A 26,547-nucleotide genomic window follows, 5' to 3' on the forward strand; every position below is an offset into this window, starting at 1 on the left:
ATGCTCGGGAACCTCAGATGGGTTCCCTATGACCTGCTGTTCTACTGGTGGGACCTGGGCCTGGACCTAGACAGGCTCCTGAGCTGCATCCTGTGGCTGACTGGAGGAGGTCTCCGGTGGGACTGCCAACTGGATGACTGCATCATCTGCGCGGGGAATAATCCTCCTCCTCTTGGGAGGCCTCTGGGACTGCTCTGGCTGGGGATGGGCTGCTGGCACCTGGTCCTGGAACAATAAATCCAAAGGTAGATGATCTGCCTTCAACCTGTCAACCTCAACCCTCAACTCCTTTACGGACTCCTTGGAAGCCCACATCTTTCTCATCTTCTTGGCCTCCTTAGCAAGGTCCTTGAGAGCTTTCCCATGATCATCCACAGCTTCCGTAAGCTTCTTCTGAGTATCAAGGATTTTCTACTGATTTTCCAGAATCTCTTTGAGGGCATCCTCAATAGACTGTGGGACCTGCGGAGGTGGAGGTGCCGACTGAGCTGCCACTGTAGTGGTGAGGACAGACAACTTGGATGAAGTTGTCTGCATCCAGTTGTTGATGTTGAGAAGAGCATGACTTAGTCGGTGTGCAGTCACTGGGTAAGCTCGGGTAGAGGGTATATCTGGATCTGCTGAAGTGGATGGACTAGGGGAATGTCTGCTGACGTGGAGGCAGTCTGAGTAGGAGCCACCACCACAACTAGCTCTTCAGACTGACCAGTTGGAGCAGTGGTTGTTCCCTTGAAGGTCTTGCCTTTTGGGTTGTCATCACCCTGCATGTTGTACCATGAGAACGGGGCCTTTGCTTTGACTTTGATATTGAATGGCTGCTTTTAAACTTTTAGGTCCCGGAGGTACATAGTCAAGAAGTTGGGGAAGGGGTAGTTTCTGTCACCTTCAGTTACTACCTGTGTAATCACCCGAGCCATCACATTCCCGACGTTAATCGGGTACCCTGCCATGATTGATGCTACCAGTACTACCCAGTGAAGAGGGAGGGAGTTGTCATGAGTAGTGGGGTCCAACCTGCTGCACACGAATGTTTCCCATCCCTTAGCCTCGAAATTCAAACTTCTTCTCAAAAATTTTACTCCACATTTCACTCCTTTTTGAGTTGATCTTTGACACATTGTCACCTTGTTGATCAAACATGCAATCAAGCACAACTTGTGAGCCTTTGGGACTATTTTATACACTTTTGTAATCAAAACATGAGCATGAAGGAGTGTAAAAATGCATCATATTCCCTAGTTATCAACTCACATGCTAGGTGACGGGCATGTGGGCGTGCACCGAGGGGATTGTGACTTGGTCTGTCCCGTAGAACTGTAAAGTTGAACAACATGTTGTTAGCTATATGCTCTCTTGTGTTGTGAAAGATTGACTGTAAATCATGTTAGAAACCATGTTTAGGCTATATGTTTGCACTTTTGGGTCCCGTGGGGGCCGCGTTACATGTTGAATTGCCTGTTAAATGCTATTTGTACTCAGTCACAGTTTTTACTCGCATATCATATCTCCGTCTCTGTTATTCTGTTCGAGAGACTGGAGAGATTGATGACTAAGTGAGGCCGAAGGCCTGATGGTGAGGATATTTATGGGATCGGGCTGCACGTCACAGCATGTTTTATTGATTTATTCTTGGTTGAGGCCGAGGGCCTGATTGATTTACCCCATGATTGGTTTGATATAGCGCTTGGGCTGAAGGAGCCCCTCTGGAGTTTGCACACCCCCACACTACAACATTATGCATCTATAGCTACGAAATCTTTGCTACAAATTTAAAATCATAGCTAATACCTGATAATAGCCACAAAAATTAAAATTCTATGGCTATTTGCAAAACTATAAAATTTCTTTGCCACAAAAATTAAGTTGATAAAGCTAATTCCTCATATTATCTATAATTGCTAATAATCGTGGCAATAACTACCTAAATAGCTATAACTTTATTGCTACAAATAAAATTTGGTAGCTAATCGTAAGTTTTTGCCACGAATCAATAGTTATTGTAGCAATAGTTACCTTTTAGCCACAATAAATTATTTAAAATAAAATATTGTAGCTAAATAAATATTTTTTCTTCAAGCTCTAAAAAGTTGTGGCAATAGCTAAATGATATAGTCACATATTTATTAGTATAATTGAATTATGTAGCTAATCCTTAGTTTTTTACGAGTTGAAAATTATTATAGCTATAGTAACTTTTTAGCCACAATAAAATATTTGAAAGAAAATATTATAGCTAAATGAATATTTTTGCTTCAAGTTATTAAAAGTTGTGGCAATATAGGTTAAATTAGCGACATGTTTCTTGCTTTAATAGAACTTCATAATCATTAATTTTTGCCACGAGTTGAAACTTAATATAGCAACAATAACCTTTTAGCCACAATAAACCATTTAAATCAAATATTACTAAATAAATAACTTTGCTTCAAGTTCTAAAAAGTCATGGCAATAGTCATCGCGATGAAATAATATAACCACGAATTTATTGCTACGATAAATTTTGTATCTAATCATTAGGTTTTGCCACAAGGTCATAGTAGCAATCCTAGCCACATTAAAAATTTGAAACAATTTTGTAGTCAAATAAATATTTATCTTCTTATTTTAAGAAAATAAAAATAGTTAGATAATAGTTACTACTATTTGTCATGAAAAAATCAATAGATACAAATTTAAAGTGACGATAAATTTACGAGTTTACTATACTTTAGTCGTACAACTATGATTGTCATTGAAATAATAGTATTTTAACCACAATAAATTATATGTACAAACTTTCATAAGTGAATAACTTTTTTTCAATGACAAAAATATGACTTGCTCAAACAATATCAAGTTATGAAAATTTAATTTTAACTATAAAAGTTATATTTTTCAAAATAACATAAACTATTAGAATTATATATAGTTTGAAGTATTAATAAATTTATATATGCAAAAGTTAATTTTAATAAACCATTTGTATGCCTACTTGTAGCCTCTAAACTTATTAATTTACTTTATTTATCAAACTCATATTTTATTTTATTGCACCTTGTTATTTTTAGACGTTAATTATATATATTTGGTGTAAAATTCAAAATGTATTAACATTTGTGGAGAATTTATGTATGTCTGGTACTTAACTATTTTTTTATATAAGTAGTTAGAGTAATTTCTTATATTTAAATATTTATTTTTAAATAAGTCCTCATAAATTGAAGACATTAAGAGTTTTTAATAAGTACTTAGAATAATTTTATATATCTAATGATTCATTTTTAAATAAGTGCTCATACATTGAAGACCTTTGTGATCGTTCTGGTATATTTAATTTTGATAAGTGACCAAAGCTACAAATACATATGAACATATTTAACACTACTAAATTGTTTACGGTGTTATAATTCATATTAATAATTATATAATTCTGTTAAAACTATTTGAAAGAATTATGAAATTAATTGATACTTAAGTCGACAGGAAAACTAATTATATTATAATTCTTATTCAATATAGTGGAATTATAGCTAAATAATGTGTCGATAACTAATTTTATAGAATTTTAAAAACTATAANATTCGATCCGTTAGCCACCCGGAATCCACCCGAGGCCCCCGGGACCCCAACCAATCATACCAACCAGTCCCAAAACACATTACGGACTTGCTCGAGGCCTCAAATCATAACAAACAACGCTAAAACCATGAATTACACCCCGATTCAAGCTTTATGAACTTTGAACTTTCCAACTTCTATTTCCAATGTTTAAACCTATCAAACCACGTCCGATTGACTTTAAATTTTGCACACAAGTCACATTTGACATTGTGGACCTACTCCAACTTTCGGAATCGGATTCCGACCCCGATATCAAAAAAATCAACCTCCGGTCAAACTTCTCAAAAACCTTCAAATTTCTATCTTTAGCCAAATGGCTTCAAAATGACCTACGGACCTCCGAATTCACTTCCGATCGCGCCCCCAACTCCAGAATCACCATACGAAACTACTCCCAGTCTCGGAATTCCAAATGGACATCGATAACTCTGAAATGCACTTCAAACCAAACTTTTGAAATTCCTTCTAAAATGCTAACTTCCACAATAGGCGCCAAAACGCTCCTGGGTTATCCAAAACCCGAACCGGGCATACGCCCAAGTCCGAAATCATCATACGAACCTGCTGGAACCTTCAGATCCTGATTCCGAGGTCGTTTACCCAAAATTCCAATCTTAGTTCATTCTCCCAACTTTAAGCTTCCGAAATAAGAATTCTCTTCCCAAATCAACTCTGGACTTCCCGAAATTCAATTCCGACCACGCGTACAAGTCATAATACCTGAAATGAAGCTGTTCATGGCCTCCGACTGCTGAACGGAGCGCTAGTACTCAAAACGACCGGTCGGATCGTTACATCTTTGCATTAAATAGTGACTATTTATTAATTATTTTATAAACACGGACTATTTTTCAATTACCAATCCAAAAATTTGTTATCACACTCTCTTTTTCCTTTTATTAAAGACAGAACTATAAATGAACTGCTTCTTGCTAAAACTTTTTATTTTCCAATTATATCTATATTATATTAAAAGGAGAGTAGTATGCATTGTGGTTAAGCCAAGTGGCAAGCTAAAATGAAGCCACTTGGCAATTTTAAGACAATATCTACAATTATAAAGTATAAATGGAAACATAATTAATAGAAGTAGTTGAATGAATCTTATACACAATTTAGATAGATCATAGATAAATTTAATCTATTATCTATATTTATATTTACATGTATATTTATATCCATATCTACTATATTTAGATCATATAATGATCTACTCATAGATTTTCTTCTATATTAGCTAGAAATATGGAGGTAAAAAGTTAATTTAAAAACTATAGTAGAAAAAAATAAAAAATGTAGAAAGACGTAAACTGAGATAACATAAGACTATCTATACTTTGGAGTAAGTTAAAATATAAAATATAATAATAATTTACTTAAGATATTAAAGATTTATTGACTTTAAAAATTTTAAAAATTCAAGCAACAAAATAAGATCTTACATAAAATATACAAATTATATACAATGTAAAAAAATTAAATAATCAGTAAAATATATTTTAATAACAAGAATAATAAAGTCATATTAATATTGACAAATCGGGCAAATGGATATTTTATACATAAAGAAATATTTCTTATATGATTAAATAAATTTAACTTAAGAAGAACAAATCTTATCCACTCGGACAAAATTTATAAATATTTAAAAAATCTAATAAGAATTAAGGCAAAACAAATTTGATCAAATTTAACTTAAATGTATAAATCAACTAATAGTGACTTCTATTTTCATTGTAAATAGGTTCCAAAACTTTCTAAAAATAAGAATTTTTATTTAGAATTACTAATCACATGATCTCTTTTCTTCCATTTCATATATATATTTAGAAATATTATGTAGAAATAAATGATAGTGGAACCATTGTTGTAAACATTTGAGATAAGATTTTGTTTATAAAGAAATATGATAAGAAATTGAGCCACATGACAATATAATAATATTAAGTATTGAATAATATAATAAAAATCTAATAAGAATTAAGGCAAAACAAATTTGATCAAATTTAACTTAAAGGTATTAATCAACTAATATTGACTTCTATTTTCAATGTAAATAGATTCCAAAACTTTCTAAAAATAAGAATTTCTATTTTAGAATTACTAACCACATGATCCCTTTTCTTCCATTTCATATATATTTTCTTTTTAGAAATATTATGTAGAAATAAATGATAGTGGAACCATTGTTGTAAACATTTGAGATAAGTTTTTGTTTATAAAGAAATATGATGAGAAATTGAGCCACATGACAATATAATAATATTAAATATTGAATAATATAATAGAAAAATGGAGGAACAAATAGAGAAAACAAAATCAAAAATTTCATCATACAAAAGAAAAAGGATAAAACTTATTTAAATTTGAGATGATAAAATTTTGCTTAAGTATAATAAGAAATAGTATGCATGTACATAAAGCCACATAACTAAAGTCTATAGATAAAAAAAAATTTAAATAATAAATTATGTAAATAAATTAGAGATCATGTGTGGATATTTATACTAAGAATTACTTTAAAAAATAAAACAATGCAAGTATACAAACTCAAAAATATTATTAATAAATTTAAATAAGTTAAAAATTTCAAAAAATATTTTAAAAATAAAATAAATATTTAGTTTAATATAAAAAAATATATATCTATCTATATTATATTAAAAAAAATAGCAGTAGATAAAATATTAAATAAAGTGTAAAGTTAATAAAAAAATTACATGAAAATTTGATAATATTACATATTAGATGACATTATAGCAGAAATAATAAAAATAATTAAAATTGAAAAAAACTATATTAAAAATAAAAAGAAAAAATTATTTAAACTTGAGATTAGAAAGTTCTTAAAATTATGATAAGAACACTTAAAATATGGATATGACCACAAAATTGAAGTCTTGCTAGATAAAGAAAAACAAAAATTTGATACCAAATTAAATATTTAAACATATTAAATAAATATCTCATGTAGGTAATTTTATTAATAAAAATTAAAAGCTAAATTTGTATCTTGAAACTAAAAGAGAATGAAAATTTAATTGCACATAATACAAAAATAATTATAAGAAAATTCAAATAGGTTTGAAACATTATAAAGGAACTTATGTATTGAGTTTTACACTAATTCAAAGTAATATTTTAAAATAAGACGTGATATTATTTTGAGTTTGGGTCAAATATTTGTGTAAAAGCTAATTAAAATTTTTTAGTAGGGAACAGAATGTATAAAGAGGAAAATAGAGATAGTGCAATGATACTTATATTGTAAATTTATTTAAAAAATATATAAATTAAATTATTAAATAATAGTAAAAAAATATTATTGATAGATTTGAATGATGAAAGAGTTATGATAGTATAAATACATTAAATTTTAAGAATAAAATTTACATTTATTGATGATTATTAATAGGGTAATAAGTAATACATTAAGTTAATTTATAAGCTAATAAATGTTCACATTATAGTATAACAATATTAATAAGGAATAAGGTCAGTTCTATCTGTACAGAACAGAATATAACGGTGACTGATCCAAAGCAGATCCAACAGGAGTTTATATAGTTCTTCAAGAAGCTGTTAGGTGAAGCTGTAGCAATAAATACTGGAATTGATGATACTATAGCTAGAGATGGGCCATGTTTATCACTAGCACAACAACAAGAAATGATGATGCCTATAACAAGAGAGGATATTATAAAAGTGGTGCAAGAATTACCAAGAGACAAAGCTCCAGGTATAGATGGACATCCAGCAGAGTTCTTTAATGAAAACTGGCAAGTAATTGGTGAAGAGGTCATAAAGGCAGTACTGGAATTTTTTGATACAGGAAGCTGCTGAAAGAAATAAATTGCACTACTATCACACTCATTCCTAAGGTGGTAAATCCAAATTTTGTAAGGGAGTTCAGGCCTATTGCATGTTGTTCAACCATGTACAAGATCATTGCTAAGCTACTTACTAACAGATTAAAGTTGGTAGTAGATTATTTGGTGGGAACTTCACAGTCAGCTTTCATAGAAGGAAGAAACATTCTGGACAATGTCCTGCTGGCTCATGAACTGATTAAAGGATACAACCAGAAAACAGTATCTCCAAGATGCATAGTAAAAGTGGATATAAAGAAAGCATATGGATCTGTTGACTGGAACTTTTTAAAGACTCTAATGCTGGAATTGGGCATCCCATACAAAATGGTCAACCTCATAATGGAATGTGTAAGTACAGTCTCTTACTCACTGCTGATCAATTGAGGCTTGACACCAAAGTTTCAGGCAAAGAAGGGGCTAAGACAAGGTGATCCAATGTCACCTTATCTATTTATTTTGGCGATGGAGTACTTGAACAGGGCTCTGAAGCAACTAAATATAAATCCAGATTTCAACTATTATCCCAAGTGTGCAAAACTGAGAGTGATTCATATTTATTTTGCTGATGATTTACTAATGTGCTGTAGAGCAGACAAGATATCTATTGAACTGATGATGAAGCAATTTGAGAAATTCTCGATTGTCTCTGGTTTACAAGCAAATATGGAGAAGAGCTCACTCTATGTGGCAGGAATAACTACACAGTATAGAGAAGAAATTCTGCAAAAATTGAAGCTGACCATGGGGGAAATACCATTCAAATACTTGGGGGTACCATTATCTTCAAAGAAGCTCAACATTAACCAATGCATGCCACTGGTGGACAAAATAGCAGGAAGAGTTAGATGCTGGACAGCCAGATTTTTATCATACGTAGGAAGGGTTCAGTTGATCAAAAGTGTTCTGTTTGAAATGCAAACCTACTGGGCACAAGTGTTTCTGATTCCAAAAAGAGTTACATGAAATGGTTACTGCTATATGTAGGAACTTTCTATGGAAAGGAAGCACTGAAGGGAAGAAGGCGCCAATAGCATGGGAAACTGTCTGTAAACCAAAAGCAGCAGGAGGATTGAATGTCATAAACTTCTCACTATGGAACAAGGCAGCAATAGGTAAACTACTATGGGCAATTGCACAAAAGAAGGACAAGCTATGGGTTCTGTGGATCCATCATCACTATATGAAGAAGAAGGATTTGGAAAATATGGAAACCCCTAAGCAAGTTAGCTGGGTGATAAGGAAAATCTTCGAAGCAAGGAGATGGTTAACCAATGGAGTCAAGGAGCTGGATTATATGCAGCAAAGGGGAAGTATATAATCAGCAAAGCGTATGCTTCAATTATGCCACAATATCCTAAGGTCAACTGGAAAACATTGCTCTTGACACAAGGAATACTGCCTAGACATCAGTTTTTTTTGTGGATGGCATTGCATCAGAGATTAGCAACAGTGGATAGGCTAAGCAAATGGGGGAATAACAGCACCTAAGGACTGTGTGTTGTGTATGACTGATACAGAGGAAACTCATGAACATTTGTTCTTTGAATGTTCATATTCAAGATTCATATGGGAGCAGAAGATGGCAAGAGGAAACTGCATGGATGGCAAAAAGAACAAGGAGCAGAAATGAGCTATGGAAGATCCTGGGAAATGCATTTGCAGCAGCAATATATCAAACATGGATGGAGAGAAACCTGCGAAGATTCCAACAATCAAGAAGAGAATGCAGGGATATAGTTAGAGAAATTGTATTACATTTACACATTAGGGGTGAGAGCTATTGTAAATGGAGAGGAGTCTTAGAAAAGATAAATAGGTATCCATGTTAACAAAGATAGTAAGTTCCGGATGTGGAACTTAAGTGTTACAAATAGGCTATTTTTGTAGGACCCGACTCTAGAGTCAAATGAGCGGGTGGATGTAAATATTTCACTTGGTTAAATAAAAATTTTGCAATTTAACAAAAAAAAAACAATATTAAGTAATAAATATTGCAATAACTATAAAAAAAAAAACAAAAAAAGAGAAAAATTACGTCTAAAAATGTAGAAGGATAAGACTTATTTGAATTTGATATGAAAAATAAAGTGGTAGTAAGAATTTTCCCAAAATAATATTATTTAATATGCTCAAACAAGACATATCACAATATTATATGTTAAGTATTCTTTAATATTGACCGTAAAATAAAATACAAGTGCCAACATCGAGGGGTTGAGTTATTACAGTATAAAAAAAACAAGTTATCCACTATGAGATTTGAGAAATGGTTTCATGTCCTGCTTCTTAATTAATATCTAATAATTATTTATAATTTTCATATAGAAGGTTTAATTTTAAGATTATTTGCACATAATTCAAATAATCCAAATCAAAATTTGATATAGTTACTAAAACTAGTTAAACTTAATGCGGAATGCATGTGGCTGTAATCACCTAACTGCTACACTTAAATATTCTAAACTTTCAGTTGTCAACTACCATTCAGAATCTCAGTATATCCCCCCCAACCAAAAAAAAAAAAATTAAAAAATATGACTGATTGGTGAAGCCACTGAATTCAATCATGAACTCTTCTCATCAGAGTAATAATATTCAATTTAGTTCTCAATTAAATTCCTACTATTATTTTCTCCCAAACTTGTTCTTCACGTTTTTTTCCTTTCAGAATGGAAGAATCAGATCGGAATCCGTCATTTTCCGGTGATGCGTCCGCGTCGACATCGCGAGATGAGGAGGAAGTTCCGGTGATTGACGACGACGATCGAAGGCCTCCGTTGCCGTTTCTGGAGAGGAATAGTGTTTTTCACAATGCGCCGTATTTCCCGGCGGCCGATAATGAGGAAGCCGTGGTGCCGTTGACGAGAGATGATACCTGGTCCTGCGTAGTTGTTGTTCTCACTTTCTGGTTCTTCGGTAATTTTTCTCAAAGTTTTTGCAATGGTTACATTTATTGGCACTATTAGGATCATATAATTTTTTAATAACCGTGGTGTCCAGGCAACTAGCACGCAGGAGTTATCTCATGGATCACATTATTAACAAATCAAAGTTAGTGTATGGCTTTAGTCGAGAAAAAAAAAAAAGAGAGACAGGATAAATTTCAATATTTACTGTCCCAGTAAATACTAGTATCATGTTCCCAATAAATTTCATTTTTACCTTGTACGTTTGTGTCTTATTTCCCGTTGAAGATTTTTTTAATCCTAGAATATCCTCAGTTTAAGTGGAAAGAATGCAAACAAAAAAGAATTTGAAGTCTTTCAGTAAATTTTTTATTACGCCCTAGAGATGATCAGCAGCCTCACCTCTAGAAAACTGATAAGCGACTATCTTCTATCTCCTCCTTACTTCCCTAAAAACTCCAAGCTAAGGACACATCATTCACAATGCTATATGACTGCTACTCTGCTAGACTACCCTTCTTCTGTACAACATCTTTCTTCTAGGCTCAATGGCGGATGCAGGATTTTTGCTGAGGTGGTTCAAAAAAGAATTGCCGGACTGGAGGCCTTGAGGCAGTGGCGGATGCAGTATTTTCGCTAAGGGGGTTCAAAAAAGAAAAAAGTTAAAAAAGACTGTAGCTAGTGGGGGATTGAACCAATGACCTTACATAGGTTTTGAACCCCCTTGACCACTAAGCTATATTTTTGGACTATATCAAGGTGATTCAAAACATAATATATAGAGATACAGTGTAATTTTAGACGAAGGGGTCCTAAATCCGCCCCTGCCTAGGCATCAATGAAACAGTATCAAGGATAGAAATTCACAGTTTCCAGCTGCCCTGCAATCTTCTTGTTGTGACTTCCTCGACAATGGACATCCTGTACACATTTTGCAAAGAGTCTCCACATTTCTCCTTCTTCCCTAGAATAAGCACCTTTAGATGCCAATTTATGTTTCGTTAGTATCATGTAATCTACTGTGTCGGACCTTGTAACTTGAGTTGAGTTAGTGATGTAAAATTGATGCCAAAAGAAGACAAAATCAGTTGGTGTTAAACCTTTTGATCTTGTTGACTGCCTATGGTTTTTCTCTTAGATGACAGACCACCACCACCATCACTACAACAAAATGAGTACGACAGCTCAATCCCAACCAAAACGGGTTGGCTATTTGAATTCCTCATCATCCATCACTTGGACCTGTTTCATTCCTATATTCAATAATTTGGGGCTCTCTAACACTAAAAATCATATACATTTTCTACTGATATATCTATACAAACTAAAAAAGTTCCGAGCAAAAATCGGGCCCAATGTAAGCATACCAATATGATTAAGATTTAATTCAAACTAGCAGGCGTCGCCCATATGGATCTTTCGCTTCTATTGCATTCCGTTTTGGCTAAGTCTGCATGGATTTCGAGAGATTGTAGGTTTTTTTAGACAGCTTTTTTCATGTGACTGTAGGTCTATCTCATCCCTTTTAAAACCTTTAATTATTATGATTTCACACCTATAGTCCTTTGCATTTTGAAGTTTAAGTAGGACATAGATAAACCATCTCAAACGACATTCTCTCATTTTGTTCGTTATGTATACAACTTGCACCTCCTACCGGATGTGGTGAGATCATTTTTTATCTTGTCTGATTTTGTATGCCTGCACATCCATCTTATCATTTGCATGTATGTGACACTCATCTAGTTCTTATGTTGGGCCTTAAGATGAAACAAATTTATGAAAATGAACGGGGATTCAAAATGACAACTATAATTGTCATGACAATTGGCTAGAGGATGTGAATTTCATGGACATCTGAAGTCGACTGCAATTAGGTAAGTATGGTACATTGATGATGGATTGGGGGGAAAGAACGGCTGGCTGGTAATGGTAGTGTGTTGCTCCAAATGATTAAAAAATCATGTATTTTGATGGCTTCATGTGACTTCTTTTAACTACTGTTACATTGTGCAATCTTATATCTGGCAAGTGAATCACTTAACTATACTAATAGGTCCCCTAGCATGCTCTTGTTATTATTTTTATTAAAAGCTTTAATTCAATGTAAGAAGGACGCTATACTACAACGCTTTTTCTGCTTACAATTTTCCCTTATTTCTTTCCTCCCAGTAAACACACTATTTGACACTTCAGAGCTTTCTTTGTTGGAATAATTTCTCTTTTCTCCAGTATCTATGACTTTGATAGGGAGTTTCCCCATTAATACGCTTGTCCATTTCCATTTTATTGTTTTTTTTTTTCTTCCACTAGACACACCGTGTGACACTTCAGAGCTTGCCTTGATGAATGTTTTCTCTTTTGTTCAGTATCTATGACTTTGATACTGGGGGTTTATGGACCATCCAATTTGCAGCTTGGACCAAATTCCTCAATCCTGATAAAACCCAATCCCTTATTTGTGGAAAATATAAAGGTAAATGTGTATCCTTAGCCTACATTTTTATTATTTCCTAAGTTTGTTGTTTAACAATTTGTGTCTTCCTACTAGGTGGAAGAGATGGATGATGCAAACACTAGACCAACGGTGTATGGGTTTTATGAAAATCCGTCTCTTGATGTTTTAACAATTTTTTCTGAAGCTTACAAAACCTCTCTTCCTGCAAACACTAACAAGGCATGACATTAAATTTCTCTGTACTCTCTGATACCTAGCTGAGGATGGTTAAATGAATTTTCTTGTGTTTGATTTTACAGCAATGGATATATTACTTGAATCAAGGATCTCAAATAAACATTTCATATAGTGTCAATTCCTCGAGTTCGCATTCTTTAGTCCTTATTATTGCTCAAGGTAAGTTCATCTTCGTTAATTTTTGTTTCCTAGTGTCCCATTTATTGTTTAAGGGTGAATTTGAATCTATACTAGGATGTTCTGTAAGTCAGCATCAACACTTAGCAAATCAATCCAAGTCAATGGGCTTTTCACCTCATTAGCAGTATATATCATAGGATGTGACAAGTGTAGAGGACTCGTCACAGTCCTCAACATAGTAGGAGTGCGGTCCACCTCACTATTGCAGCATTGCTTCTATGATCCTTGAGTGCATTGTGATCTTTGATTCTTAGATGCTCATCCAGAAAAACAAAGAATATTTTACTTTGTAGTATCATTTAGCGTACAGTTGACCCATAATTTTTGTCTAAGCTAGACTCTCCTGAGTCCCAGTCCCCACCTTTCAGACCAAAGGTCAAAAACAAGTGTTCCCTGGCACTATCTATCTCCTTGTTTTCCTCTTAAAGTAGTCCATCAAAGGGGTGTATTTTGGTCCAACCCTTCAATGGGAAACCATATTTGTAGCTCACTCCCTTGGAAGGTGGTTATCTGACTTATCAATCTTCCTATTGAATATAGCTAGTCGAATACTGACATGCTAGCTCCATTTCAGTTTTCTAACACTTAGATATTTTTCTCTAAAAGTTGATGAACTGCAGGAAGCGAAGGGCTAGCGCAGTGGCTTGAGGACCCATCATATCCAAATACTACATTATCATGGAATGTCATTCATGGTAAGAAAGAAAACTAGCTAATTTATTTATGATCCCTGCATAAAAGGTGTTGTAAGAACTGTACATCACAAAAGATAGAAGTCAGCTTATCGCACCAACTGCATTTCTGCAGGGAATGGCACAATCAGCCAGGACATAGGAAAATCCTCTAGTTATTATGTGGCAGTGGGCAACTTGAACTCTGGAGTTGTGCAGGTCAAATAAGTAAACTGAATGCTTTGTACTATTACCAAGTCTTAATTGTCACTTATGATATTAATCTTCATGGCAAGTATGGGTTTAGAACTTCCTTCCCCCTGATGAACACTTATTTAATCACATTGATAGAAAGAAATTGTGATGTCCCTGATTTTTCAAATTACTTTGGGCGTGGGTTCGTAGTTTCCTGCTTTGCACTGGAATTGCGTTATCTTACTTCTTTTTTGTTATTTATCATGTTTGGTTTTGAGCAAAACAGGTTCGTTTGGATATTAAAGGTAGGGCTTTGCTCTATAATACAACTGGTGCCTACTATGAGTGCAACCTTAGACGAAAACAGTGTAGTATGAGATTCTTTTTGGCCGGTCGAAATGCTGCTCTTTTGACTTCGCCTCCCCAAAGGCCAGTAAGTCACCAGTTTTTTTCTAGTTCTCCTTGTTTAACTCTCTCAGCAAAGAATATACCCAATATGAATGTGCTAGTTTTGCTATCAATACATTTGCAGTTTTTAGCAGTCTTTGTATTATTCCTATTAAAAGTTCTTTCTTTGATCAGTGAATTTTAAACCTCATGTGGACGCAATCTTGAGAACTTCAGTTAATTTACGAGAGAGAATTGGACCTTGGGTCTAACTCAATCCCAAAAGTTAGGTTAAGAGGTGAGGATTGCACAAGCCATATTAAGGAGACCACCCATTCCTTAAAGCATCAATGTGGAACTCTTCACAATTTATTTGTCGGAATAGTATGTTATGTGTGAAGTTATAGACCTTGGGCCTGACTCAACCCCGAAAACTAGCTCATGAGGGGATGATTTGCCAAGTCCATATCGGTGTTGTCAAAGGCACGCTTAAGCCCTGAAGCGAGGCTCAAAACATGTTGAGCGCTTCGCCTCGCTTAGTGGGCGCTTTTGTGTCGTCATCAAGGCTTTAAGGGATACTTTTCCTTGCCGATGAGCATAATCCTGAAGAGGCGATGCTAAACAATTGATATTTCAATTTATCGTAATTTTTCTTCACTTTCTTTGTCCATATATTTGTAAATCATGTATAATCATTAGTCTTAGACTACACATACATATTTGCATTTTTCTCCCTTTTGTGCCTTTTTTCATTAAAGTCCACGCTTATCTGCGCTTTGCGCTTAAAGCCCCAATGGACCTTAGAGCTTTTTTGCGCTTTTCGCCTTTGATAGCACTGGTCCATATAAGGAGATCACAACCCATTCACTCAAGCAATGTGGAACTTAACACTCCCCTGCACACCCAACTGGACTTTGGATAACATAACAAGGGCCTAACGTTGAGAAATACAACAACCAGGATCGATGGGTCTAACTCTCATACCATGTGAAGAAATGGACCTTGGGCCTAACTCAATCCCAAAATCTAGCTCACGAGGGGAGAACTGCCCAAGTCTATATAAGGAGACCACAACTCATTAATCAACCAGCTTGGGACTTAACATTCTGTTTGTGTATTATATAAGTTGTTGAATGGAGACTACTTGAGTGAATTAAGACCAAGCAGTAACTTTTCTGCTTCCATCATCACAAACAAGCAATCGTTTGAAGGCTGGACTAGATTTTAAAGATGCACTTAACTAGTTAATATAGCTATTGCATTACTGTGTTTGAAGATTTCACATGATTTGTCATGATGACTCCATCCTTATAAGGATTATAGTTTATCTTGTTAGAGATCCTTATTTGAGTACGTTTAGTTATTTGGCCTTAACTCGAACAGATTTCATGAGAATGAATTTAGGCTTTTTTAAATTCCTGTAGGGTACAGCTACTAGTATGTGGAGTGTCAAACTTTCCTATGGACCTCGATGGATCACGTATCTTCTTGGAGTAGGTATATTTCTCTTTTCTACATAATATCTGATGTCCTAATTGAAAAACCTGTCGTTTTTCATATTCATCATTCTTTCCAAATGCAGGTGGTATGAGTTTTCTCATTTGGCTGGTATTCTGGTACTTGAATAATATGCAATCCACTCGTCAGGAAGGGACTAGAGATCCAGTGGGGCCGATGGAATCTCAGCAGACCCCTCTTCTTTCACGCAAAGATGATGATCTCACAAGCTGGGGTTCTTCTTATGATGGTCTTTCACAAGAGGACGAGTATAATGAAGATGGACTGGACCTCACTGCACCTCAGGGGAAACAAGTAAAAGATGGTGAATACAACAGCAATATTCGCCGTCTTTGTGCAATTTGTTTTGATGCGCCAAGGGACTGCTTCTTTCTTCCATGCGGACACTATGCGTCCTGTTTTGAATGTGGAACAAGGTATGCCACTCCTCTCGCTAAAAACTATAAATGCTTCATTTTTGAGTTTAAATTCAAGAAGGAAGGACTAAGAACTTGCAAGAGAATATGGGTTATATGCATATGAGAGAAACCAGCAAGCCATGACACGACAGCTACCCGTCCTCTAATAAAAAAAGTTAATCATTGAGAGTTGAATATTATTGTTCTTGATCATTAAGAAAATGTGGTTCGGGGGTACTATTATAGATACATGGATGGGGTAGTATAGGCATATATCTAAGACCCAATGTAGGACTGGTCAAAGCTTCGCCCTCAAAGGAAACTATCACCTATCTGTCTCATTCCCATAACCAAGATATCCTGTTATGGATGTTGCTCTTCCCCCTTTCCCTTTTTTCCATTTCATCTTCTAGCTCCCTCCCTTATTTCTGGCATTTCATCTTCATCATTGAAAGTTGAACATTATTGTTCTTGTTCATTGAGAAAATGTGGTTCAGGGGTTACTATTCTAGGTACGTGGATGGGGTAGTATAGGCATATATCTAAGACGTAACTTAGGATTAGTCACAGCTTCGCCCTCAAAGGAAACTATCACCTGCCTGTCTCATTCCCATAACCAAGAGATCCTGTTATGGATTTTGCTCTTCCTCCTTTCCCTTTTTTCCATTTCATCTTCTATGCTCCCTCCCTTTTTCTGGCTATTCTGTTTTGCCATCCCCCTCTCATTGTTCTAAATTTCACCAAGGCAGCGAACAAATTTCAAGATCATTTATTGAACTGTCATTCGTGCAAGCCTTGAAAGAAAGGGGGCAAAACTGTGATCAATCCTTCTACGCTATATTAAGAAGCCCACAATATAAACTGCTTCAAGATTTGTCTTTTTGATCATCAGAACCGTAGAGTTCCAGTACTATAAATGAGAATGTCATACTGCCGCTGAAATACAGGCTAAACATTATGCTCTAGTATATTAAGATCCGTGCTAGTTAGTACGTCAATCCGAGGTAATATTGCCTTCCTTTTTAGGGGTTACATAAGCACTCGGGTTTCAATCTGCGATGGCATGCTGCTTTACTTAGTATGCATCAAATTCTAAGAATCTGTTCAATGGTATTTATTAACCGAGAAAGAAAGAAAGAGAATCTTATCCCAATGATTTAATGGTGTGATTAAGAACAAGAACTAAAAAAGACTAAAGAGATAGCTCTAGCTGGTCACATTCCAGCAAATTTCTGTAGTAACTCCATCTAGTTGGTTATTAAGATTTAGCTATTACTAATATTTTGCCTGTACTTACTAAAAAAACTTAATACCCCACCTATTTCGAGCTAAATTGCAGAAACATGTAGTTGAAGTCTTAGTCTACTGATAGTTAAAATGGATCCAGGAAAATTGTTAAAGTACATATAACTTTGTACTATGACTTAGAGGATGACCTAAGTTTACTGTATTTGCCAAGCCATTTTCCACAATTCCTACTAACTTAGTCGTTGGTGGTTCTACACTGCAAAGTAAATGCACAATACATATGGAAAATCCATGCATGACTGGTAACACCATGAATTGACATTTACAGGATAGCAGAAGCTGCTGGTACTTGCCCAATCTGTCGCAGGCCTATGAAGAAGGTGAGAAAGATATACTCAGTTTGAGCAGCCAAGAGAAAACTGTTGTAGATACAATGTACGTAGATCATGGATATACCATGTACTCCTTCCAGTGAATTAGTCTTTGAAGATGCTGTAAATGAAATAGTTCACAGTGTTGGTAGGCCAATCTATTTCTTTTTATGTGAATAACTAAGAGCATGTGTAGCGGGCAGCACATATGTATGATGTGATGCCCTTTTCCTTCTGTTGCCATCTCTTTTGGTATAGCGGGCAGCACATAATGTATTCTTCTGTAGCATGTATTTGAATTCTTTTTCCCCTAGATGTTTGGTTCTTTACATTGGTTTACTTTTCCAAATAGCAATCACACTATCATGTACTTGAAAACATACAGTTGGTGAAGTTACACACATTCGAGGTGATATTCTAATATCTATGGTTTTAAACCGTACTGCAACACTCGGAGTCCCTAGATTATATTTTTAATTTTTTAATGACTATATTTTTTGTCCTACTACCAACCACAAGTGATTAATAATGGTCCTTCACTTACGTTTTCTGTGACTTGAACTCTCCTACCTTTCGGCTGGAAGCGAAAGACGAAATATAACTGTATAAACAAGTTGCTGAATTTTCCCCAGAACATTCACTTTTACAACAACATACACAGTATATTTTCATAAGTGGGTCTAGGAAGAATGGTGTGTACGCAAACCTTACTCCTACCTTATATAGGTAGAGAGACCTTTTCCGATAGATATTCGGCTCAAGTAAGCACAATATCAGTAGTAAAGAAATGCAATATAAAAAATTGGACAAGTTATGGAAAGGAAACATAGCAGCATCGGGATATTAACAAACCGAAACACAAACAATAATCAGGTAATAATATGAGTCCAAATATATGCCAGAACTAGAGTAACACTAAAGCTACCGGTCTGTAAGGAGACTACGCTTTACTATGTACTAACCTTCTACCCTAATTTTCGACCGTCACAATCTCCTATCAAGGTCATGTCCTCAGTAAGCTGAAGAACCGCCATATAATGTCTAATCACCTCTCCCCAATACTTGTTAGGTCTTCCTCTACCCCTCCTTAAACCCACTATATGCAACCTCTCGCACCTCCTAACTGGGGCATCCGGGCATCTCCTCAATGTTGGTTCTGGTAGAGTGTTGTTTTTTATGCAAGAGCATAAAAAGGACAACCCAGTACACAAAGCATCTTGCATTTTACACAGGGTCCGGAAGGGCCGCATCACAAGTGGGTGTGATGTAGGCAGTCTACCTAAACACAAGCATCATCAATTGATTTCACTGCTCGCCCGTGACTGATCGGCTCCAACCCTATACCATTATAGAATGGCAAGAGTGGTCGATGTAGCTTTTACCCGAGGGGTTGGGATCGATTTCCACAGAGAGCTAAGATATGTTTGGAATTGGGTTCCTATCTAATCTAGCAATGTGCGATGTTCTTGATTGCACTTCCAATCATTCTTTATTTGTTTACTATTCTACTTTAACACTAATGAAGTAGGACAATAAGCTAAGTATGATATTTTTGTAAGGGTTTTCTTAATTGGTAGAAAGGCACTAGGGAAGTGACTTACTCCTAGGTGAGTATCTAACGGGGTCTAAAACTTAGGGCAAATTTGTTATATTTGGAATCATGATATAGCCGTCGCACGTAACTACTCACTCTATACCTCTCGGTAGTTTGAGTGACTTTGCCCTAATTGGCTTTCTCAAGCCCAATTGGGTGTTCAAACAATGCAAGCAAATTTGGCTCAAGTCGGGTATTACTATCTCTAGGTTTAACCCTTTGATTGGGGCTATCAATCTCTTGAATGCACCCCAAGTCCTCGTTGGCCTGAATTTCCTAGACTTAGTCTCTCTTTCTCAAGAAGAGCCTAAGTCAAAAAGGCACAAATCAGTGTTTGCAACCACCAATTTAACATTTGAAACATAAAACAAGCCAAATATCCTTCACCCATAAATATTTAAGCCTTAAAATTGAAGACCCATTAAATATTCATACTAGGGTTGAGCCACAACCCTAGCTAATGGGTTTAGCTACTCATGATTAAAGAAGAAATCAAAGATTTAGATGAAATATAACCCATAAAAAGTAATTACAAGAGAAGAATCTAAGATTAATGGTTAACCAAGCTCTAAAATTACTCAAAATAACAAAAAGTTGTTGTTCACGTGTTCCTCTCATAACAGATGACCAAAAAATCTGAAAAAGAACTATTTATACACAGCTAAATTTTCTGGACGAAAATTGCCCCTACGAGGGTTCCGCGCAGCGGAAAATGGACCGCCTCAGTGCTTGGACTACCGCGGCCGCGCAAAAGCAAGCGCGGACCGCGATTCTTCTCTTTTTAGCTGGTTCTGAACTTGAGTCCGCTGGGAGCGGAAAAACTACCTCCTTAGCGCTCCTCCAACCGCGGCCGCGAAATATGAGCGCCGACCGCGGTCTTCAATTTGAGCTCCAGACTGAGCTCTTTGATTCTCACTTCCGCTGAGGGCGATAACTTGACCGCGGCCGCGACAGAGACACCGCTGCCACGCAATTTCACCGCGGGTAGCGGTAACTTGCAAGCCCAAAATGTACTCTCTGAACCTTGCCACCGTTGAGAGCGTAATCAAGACCGCCTCCGCGGTGGACCCTCCGCGTCCGCGTCTGTTTCTTCTCTGTTAGCGCCCTTTCGACTCAGCTTTGAACTTGTGCAGGTTTTACTCCTTTATGAGCTGGTTTTGACTTTCTTTGTCTCGTTTTAACCAAACGCTGCAAACAAGCACAATAAATTAGCTTTCGGGAATACTTGTACACACTTTTAATCCAAAACCTAAGCAAAATGGAGCATAAAATAGCCTAGAATCCCTAGTTATCAACTCCCCCAAACTTAAGCTTTTGCTTGTCCTCAAGCAAACAAAAGTAATTCCCACCTCCTCAAGATAAAAGAAAGGAAAATTTCAGCTGCCCTAAAGTAACCTCATCTAGCATCAACTGGGACTAACAAGTAACAATTACTCTCAACTAAAATGCATCATTAACAATACACAACCTTTTTAGCACCATGGCTTTAGTGCGACACAAAAGCATCAAGAGTTGACCCAACTCATCAAAAAAAACTCTTTCTATCACATTGGTCGTTGTGGAACCCAAACTCATACCCCTCAACTCTCCATAAGCAAACCTCACTTTTAGATTATAGCACTCAGAACGAGGATTGTGGAAAATACACTCATCTCTCTCAAAGGAAGGTCACAAGTCCGGCTCTAAGTACCATAAGCTTGCCACTTATGTGAGTCACCACTAATGTAAGTTCACTCAACTCAAGATCATATAGGGCTTTTGCGGGAGTGTAATGAAGGCTTTTGGTTCACGGTAGGATATATTGGTCTATAAAGGTTTCATCTTTCCTTAAGCACTTCATTTGCTTCATTTTGGCTCACATTTTCTTGACTCTTTGAGTCATTTACTTCTTCCTTAGGGGCTAGAGAGAGACACTGTCACTCTTTCTTGTTCATGTCAATCCTTTTTCTCCTTTCTAGTCTTTCCAAGCCTTTCATTTTTGCTTTTATTGAATTCCTTCATTTCTTCTACATGGTTCGCTTTCTTTTTGACTTTTTGGCTTTTTCTTTCTTTTTTTTCTTCCCTTTTCTTCCTTTTTGTACCTTTTATCACTTTTGCATTCCTCGTCTATCCCCCCAAACTTATGCTTTTGCCTTGTGCTAAGGAAAGATCGGGTGCCAAGAGAGGATCATTTTAGAACGGATAAAGGCTTGTATCATGGTTATTGAAAGAATAAGGGTTGTGGCTCAACCGGGTTGACTAGGGATATCATCATTGGTGAGCTATGGATGTTTTCAAGTCTCAATTGGGATCAAGGAGAGCCTATAATCACTTCTCAAGCCGAGCTTCACTTAGGATTTCGCCTAGACAAACATTCAGGGCAAGTTCTAGACTTATTGGCATGTGACTTGGACTTGCAAATCAATACCTCACCACCAAGCTATAGGATTGCTAAAGAGACAGAGTTGGGAGCCCACAACAACCTTAGCTAAGATTTGAGCAACACAAATGGTTCCGAGAAACCACTCAATGATTGTTTAGTCAACACAAGAGTCTCAAGGTCACAACTATCACCATCCTATACACACCAATTTGTTTTTAACCATAAGGTCAAAGGTAAATGTGTTAGGCCCAAGTGAAGCTTTGCCTGAGGCACCATTTCTCACTAGCTACTATCTACTCACAAACGAAAAGAAAACAGACTCAAACCCTTAAGAAGGTTGTCATGCCATCCATCATCGGGAAGAGCCACCCGGTTCACACAAACTCCACCTTTGGAAAGAACCGTGGCATTAAGAAAATCAAAGGCTTATTGATCACAAAAACTTGCAAAATAAGAAGCTACAAACCGAAAAAGAAGCTACTAAATGAAATAAGAAGCTACTCTATTAAGGAAAGTTGCAAAAGAAGTTATGAAGTAAAATGCGGAAAGTAAACTAAATATGTACAATAGGGGATTTAGACGAATATACATAAGAGGGAATGAATATATACATGGAAAAGTAACTTTATAAATATACCGAAATTGAAAAATAACGAAAAGTAAAGAAAATAAATGGTAAAGTTATATACATACCAAAAGTGCAAAATAAGCATAAAGAAAAATAGTATCATCATTACAACCCAACTATCAAATCATCAAATAGGACCACTCCCTCAAATGAAAACTAGCATTGTCCTCAATGCTAAATAACCAAAAATAAGATCAAAAAGGGGTTAAAGAGTAAAGAAAACTCCCTATTGGTCCTCTGTCTGCATGGGGTCCTATGGTTGTGTGCCTGGATCACCTGGCACGGGGTCCTGTGGCTGGGTGCCTGGATCACCTGGCACGGGGTCCTGTGGCTGGCCTGAGGCACCTCCCTCAGGGTCCTCCAGCTGAATCTACATCATCAACTTGGGGCATCACTCTCCTCCTCCGAGGCTCACCCTCAGTCTCCTGCTCCTAAACCTGCTCTGCCTGAGCTGCTAGCACTGGATCCTCCAATAAAAGCTCCAATGGTAAGTCGCCAGCAGACTTCAGCTTCTCCACCTCACCTCTCAACAGCTTCACCGACTCCTTTGAGGCCCGAGTCTTTTTCAGCTTCTTTGTCTGCTTGCTCAACTCCTTAATTGAATTTCCTTGAACTACAAGAGCATCCATGATAAGCTTTTGGTTGTCCAGGAGTTTCTTCTGGTTGTCCAGAAGCTCCTTGAGGGACTCCTCCACTGAAGCTGGCACCTGGGGCTGTGCGGGAACTGACTGGGCTGCCACTAAACTGGATAGTACAGACAGCTTAGAAGTTGCTGCCTGCATCCAGTTGTTGATGCTGGAGAGTGTTTGGTTCAGCCTATGAGCAGTCAATGGGTATGCTGATGAGGAAGGCACTGAGGTAGGTGTAGAAGTAGATGGTCCCGAGGGGGGTTGTGATATGGCAGTGGGAGGCTGAGAAGTAGTGACTACCACTACTGGCTCTTCAGACTCGCCAGTAGAAGTGGTTGCTTTGCCTTTGGATTTTGGGTTGCCTGGACCCTGAAGGCTGTACCATGAGAAGGGCTTCTAGGGCTTCACCTTGATATCAAAATCCCTTTTCTCCACCTCCTGATCTTCCAAGTACATGGTGAGGAAGTTCGGAAAGGGGTAAGATCTATCACCCTCGTTGACCACTCTGTGATCACCCTAGACATGATATTCCCGACATTGATCGGGAACCCCGCCATGATAGCCGCCACTATAATCGCCTGGAAACCGGCATGTCACTGTTGTGAGAAGTGGGGTATATTCTGCTGCAGACAAAGGACTCCCAACCCTATACCACTATAGAATGTCAAGAGTGGTCGATGCATCTTTTACCCGAGGGGTCGGGATCAATTTTCACAGAGAGCTAAGATAGGTTTGGAATTGGGTTCCTATCTAATCTAGCAATGTGCGATGTTCTTGATTGCACTTCCAATCATTCTTTATTTGTTTACTATTCTACTTTAACACTAATGAAGTAGGACAATAAGCTAAGTATGATATTTATGTCAGGGTTTTCTTAATTGGTAGAAAGGCACTAAGGAAGTGACTTACTCCTAGGTGAGTATCTAACGGGTTCTAAAACTCAGGAAAAATTTGTTAAAGTTGGAATCATGATATAGCCATTGCACGTAACTACTCACTCTGTACCTCTCGGTAGTTTGAGTGACTTTGCCCTAATTGGCTTTCTCAAGCCCAAATGGGTGTTCAAACAATGCAAGCAATATTGGCTCAAGTCGGGTATTACTATCTCTAGGTTTAACCCTTTACTTGGGGCTATCAATCTCTTGAATGCACCCCAATTCCTTGTTGGCCTGAATTTCCTAGACTTAGTCTCTCTTTCTCAAGAAGAGCCTAAGTCAAAAAGGCACAAATCAGTGTTTGCAACCACCAATTTAACATTTAAAGCATAAAACAAGCCAAATATCATTCACCCATAAACATTTAAGCCCTAAAATTGAAGACCCATTAAATACTCACACTAGTATTGAGCCACAACCCTAGCTAATGAGTTTAGCTACTCATGATTAAAGAAGAAATCAAAGATTTAGATGGAATATAACCCATAAAAAGTAATTACAAGAGAAGAATCTAAGATTAATGGTTAACCAAGCTCTAAAATTACTCAAAATAACAAGAAGTTGTTGTTCACGTGTTCCTCTCACAACAGGTGACCTAAAAATCTGAAAAAGAACTATTTATACACAGCTAAATTTTCCGAACAAAATTGCCCCTACGAGGGTTCCGCTGACAGCGAAAAATGGACCGCCTCAGCGCTTGGACTACCGCGAACGCGCAAAAATAAGCGTGGACCGCGGTTCTTCTCTTTTTAGCTAGTTTTGAACTTGAGTCCGCTGGGAGCGGAAAAACTACCGCCTTAGCGCTCCTCCAACCACGGCCGCGAAATATGAGCGTGGACCGCGGTCTTCAATTTGAGCTCCAGACTGAGTTCTCTGATTCTCACTTCCGCTGAGGGCGATAACTTGACCGCGGCCGCGTCAGAGACACCGCTGCCGCGCAATTTCACCACGGGCAGCGGTAACTTCCAAGCCCAAAATGTACTCTCTGAACCTTGCCACCGCTGAGAGCGTAATCAAGACCAACTCAGCGGTGGACCCTTCGCGTCCGTGTCTGTTTCTTCGCTGTCAGCGCCCTTTTGACTCAGCTTTGAACTTGTGCAGGTTTCACTCCTTTATGAGCTGGTTTTGACTTTCTTTGTCTCTTTTTGACCAAACAAGCACAATAAGTTAGCTTTCGGGAATACTTGTACACACTTTTAATCCAAAAACTAAGCAAAAAGGAGCATAAAATAGCCTAGAATCCCTAGTTATTAGTGACCTATAGGTTACGTGGAGGCAACTTTATCCTTGCATGCAAGGCTCCCCTTCGACTTAGGGATAAAACATAACGGAAAGAATTGATGCAACTCGTTAACATTACATGCTATAAGTCGCATTTGTGGAATGAGATTTATAAGCGCAGTTGTGAAATGCGATATATATGTTGCATTTATTTAACGCGGTTTACATTCGATGATACAAACACTCCTAAATTTTTCCCCATTCTTTATTCCTATTTTGGACTTTTTCCCTAGTTATATATCGATTTTTTTCTTCATAATATTACTCTTCACTTATAAAACTCGGATAGAGAATGATTTATATAAGAAAGAAGTTTCTCCTATACAAAGTAATGAGTTATTCTTCAATGGCATATATTTAATAAAGTTCTAAAAACTTAACTGATATAATACTATTCAATACACACATGTATCAACGAATGTCTACGTGTATCACAATCATAGTTTGGTTGAAATTTTTAAAAAATAGGATTTGAAGTTCAAAAAGGGTATTTGTACATAACACAGTTGAAGTTTTGTGAGTGAAAACTTGAATAAACTCCTAAAACATGTGTTTCAAACTTCAAAGTCTATATTTCAAGTTTGAAGTTGAAATAATGAGTTGAAAACACAGTTGATGTTTTATACTTCAATACCACACAAGAGGGGAGGGGGGTGAATTGTGTGGTGCCCAATTTTCGCGTGCACTGGGTTATCGAAGAACTTGGTTCTTTCTGTTACGATCCTATCAGTCCAATTACTAAATCAGTAGTTAGCTGAAGTAGTAGCTCACGCAAGGAATAAAGAGCTGGGTAGTTAGAGGTTAGTTGGAAGGTTGTTAGAGCATGTGCCTTCCAAAAGTTTGTTATAACTAACTTTCCCGCCAAATGTATTAGTATATAGTTTTGATTCTTACTGCTGTATTGTTCAGTTTTTGTGAAGTTTAATATCAATAAACTAGTCTTCTCTCTTCTCTCTCATTAACACTCAACTCACTATTGAGTCCAGAGATTCTGTTCAAGAGTAATTCCTCCACTTTTTACTCTTTAGGTTTCTTTTCTTCTATTTTCTTAGCTCGATAATTGCTGGAACGTATCAT

General features: G+C 36.7%; 1 protein-coding gene across 1 annotated transcript; it reads left to right on the forward strand.

Moving 5' to 3' along the window:
• The first annotated feature begins 9,944 nt into the window (after positions 1-9,944).
• Positions 9,945-18,421, forward strand: LOC109238334. Its single transcript, XM_019404766.1, has 11 exons — positions 9,945-10,057; positions 10,141-10,388; positions 12,748-12,854; positions 12,930-13,055; positions 13,136-13,232; positions 13,874-13,948; positions 14,061-14,143; positions 14,406-14,552; positions 15,931-16,003; positions 16,089-16,440; positions 17,999-18,421. The coding sequence occupies exons 2-11, from the start codon at positions 10,142-10,144 to the stop codon at positions 18,072-18,074; spliced, it is 1,383 nt and encodes a 460-aa protein (XP_019260311.1). The 5' UTR covers positions 9,945-10,057; position 10,141; the 3' UTR covers positions 18,075-18,421.
• Positions 18,422-26,547: the final 8,126 nt, after the last annotated feature.

This window comes from Nicotiana attenuata, unplaced genomic scaffold, assembly GCF_001879085.1.
Source record: "Nicotiana attenuata strain UT unplaced genomic scaffold, NIATTr2, whole genome shotgun sequence".
Classification (NCBI taxonomy): Eukaryota; Viridiplantae; Streptophyta; class Magnoliopsida; order Solanales; family Solanaceae; genus Nicotiana; species Nicotiana attenuata.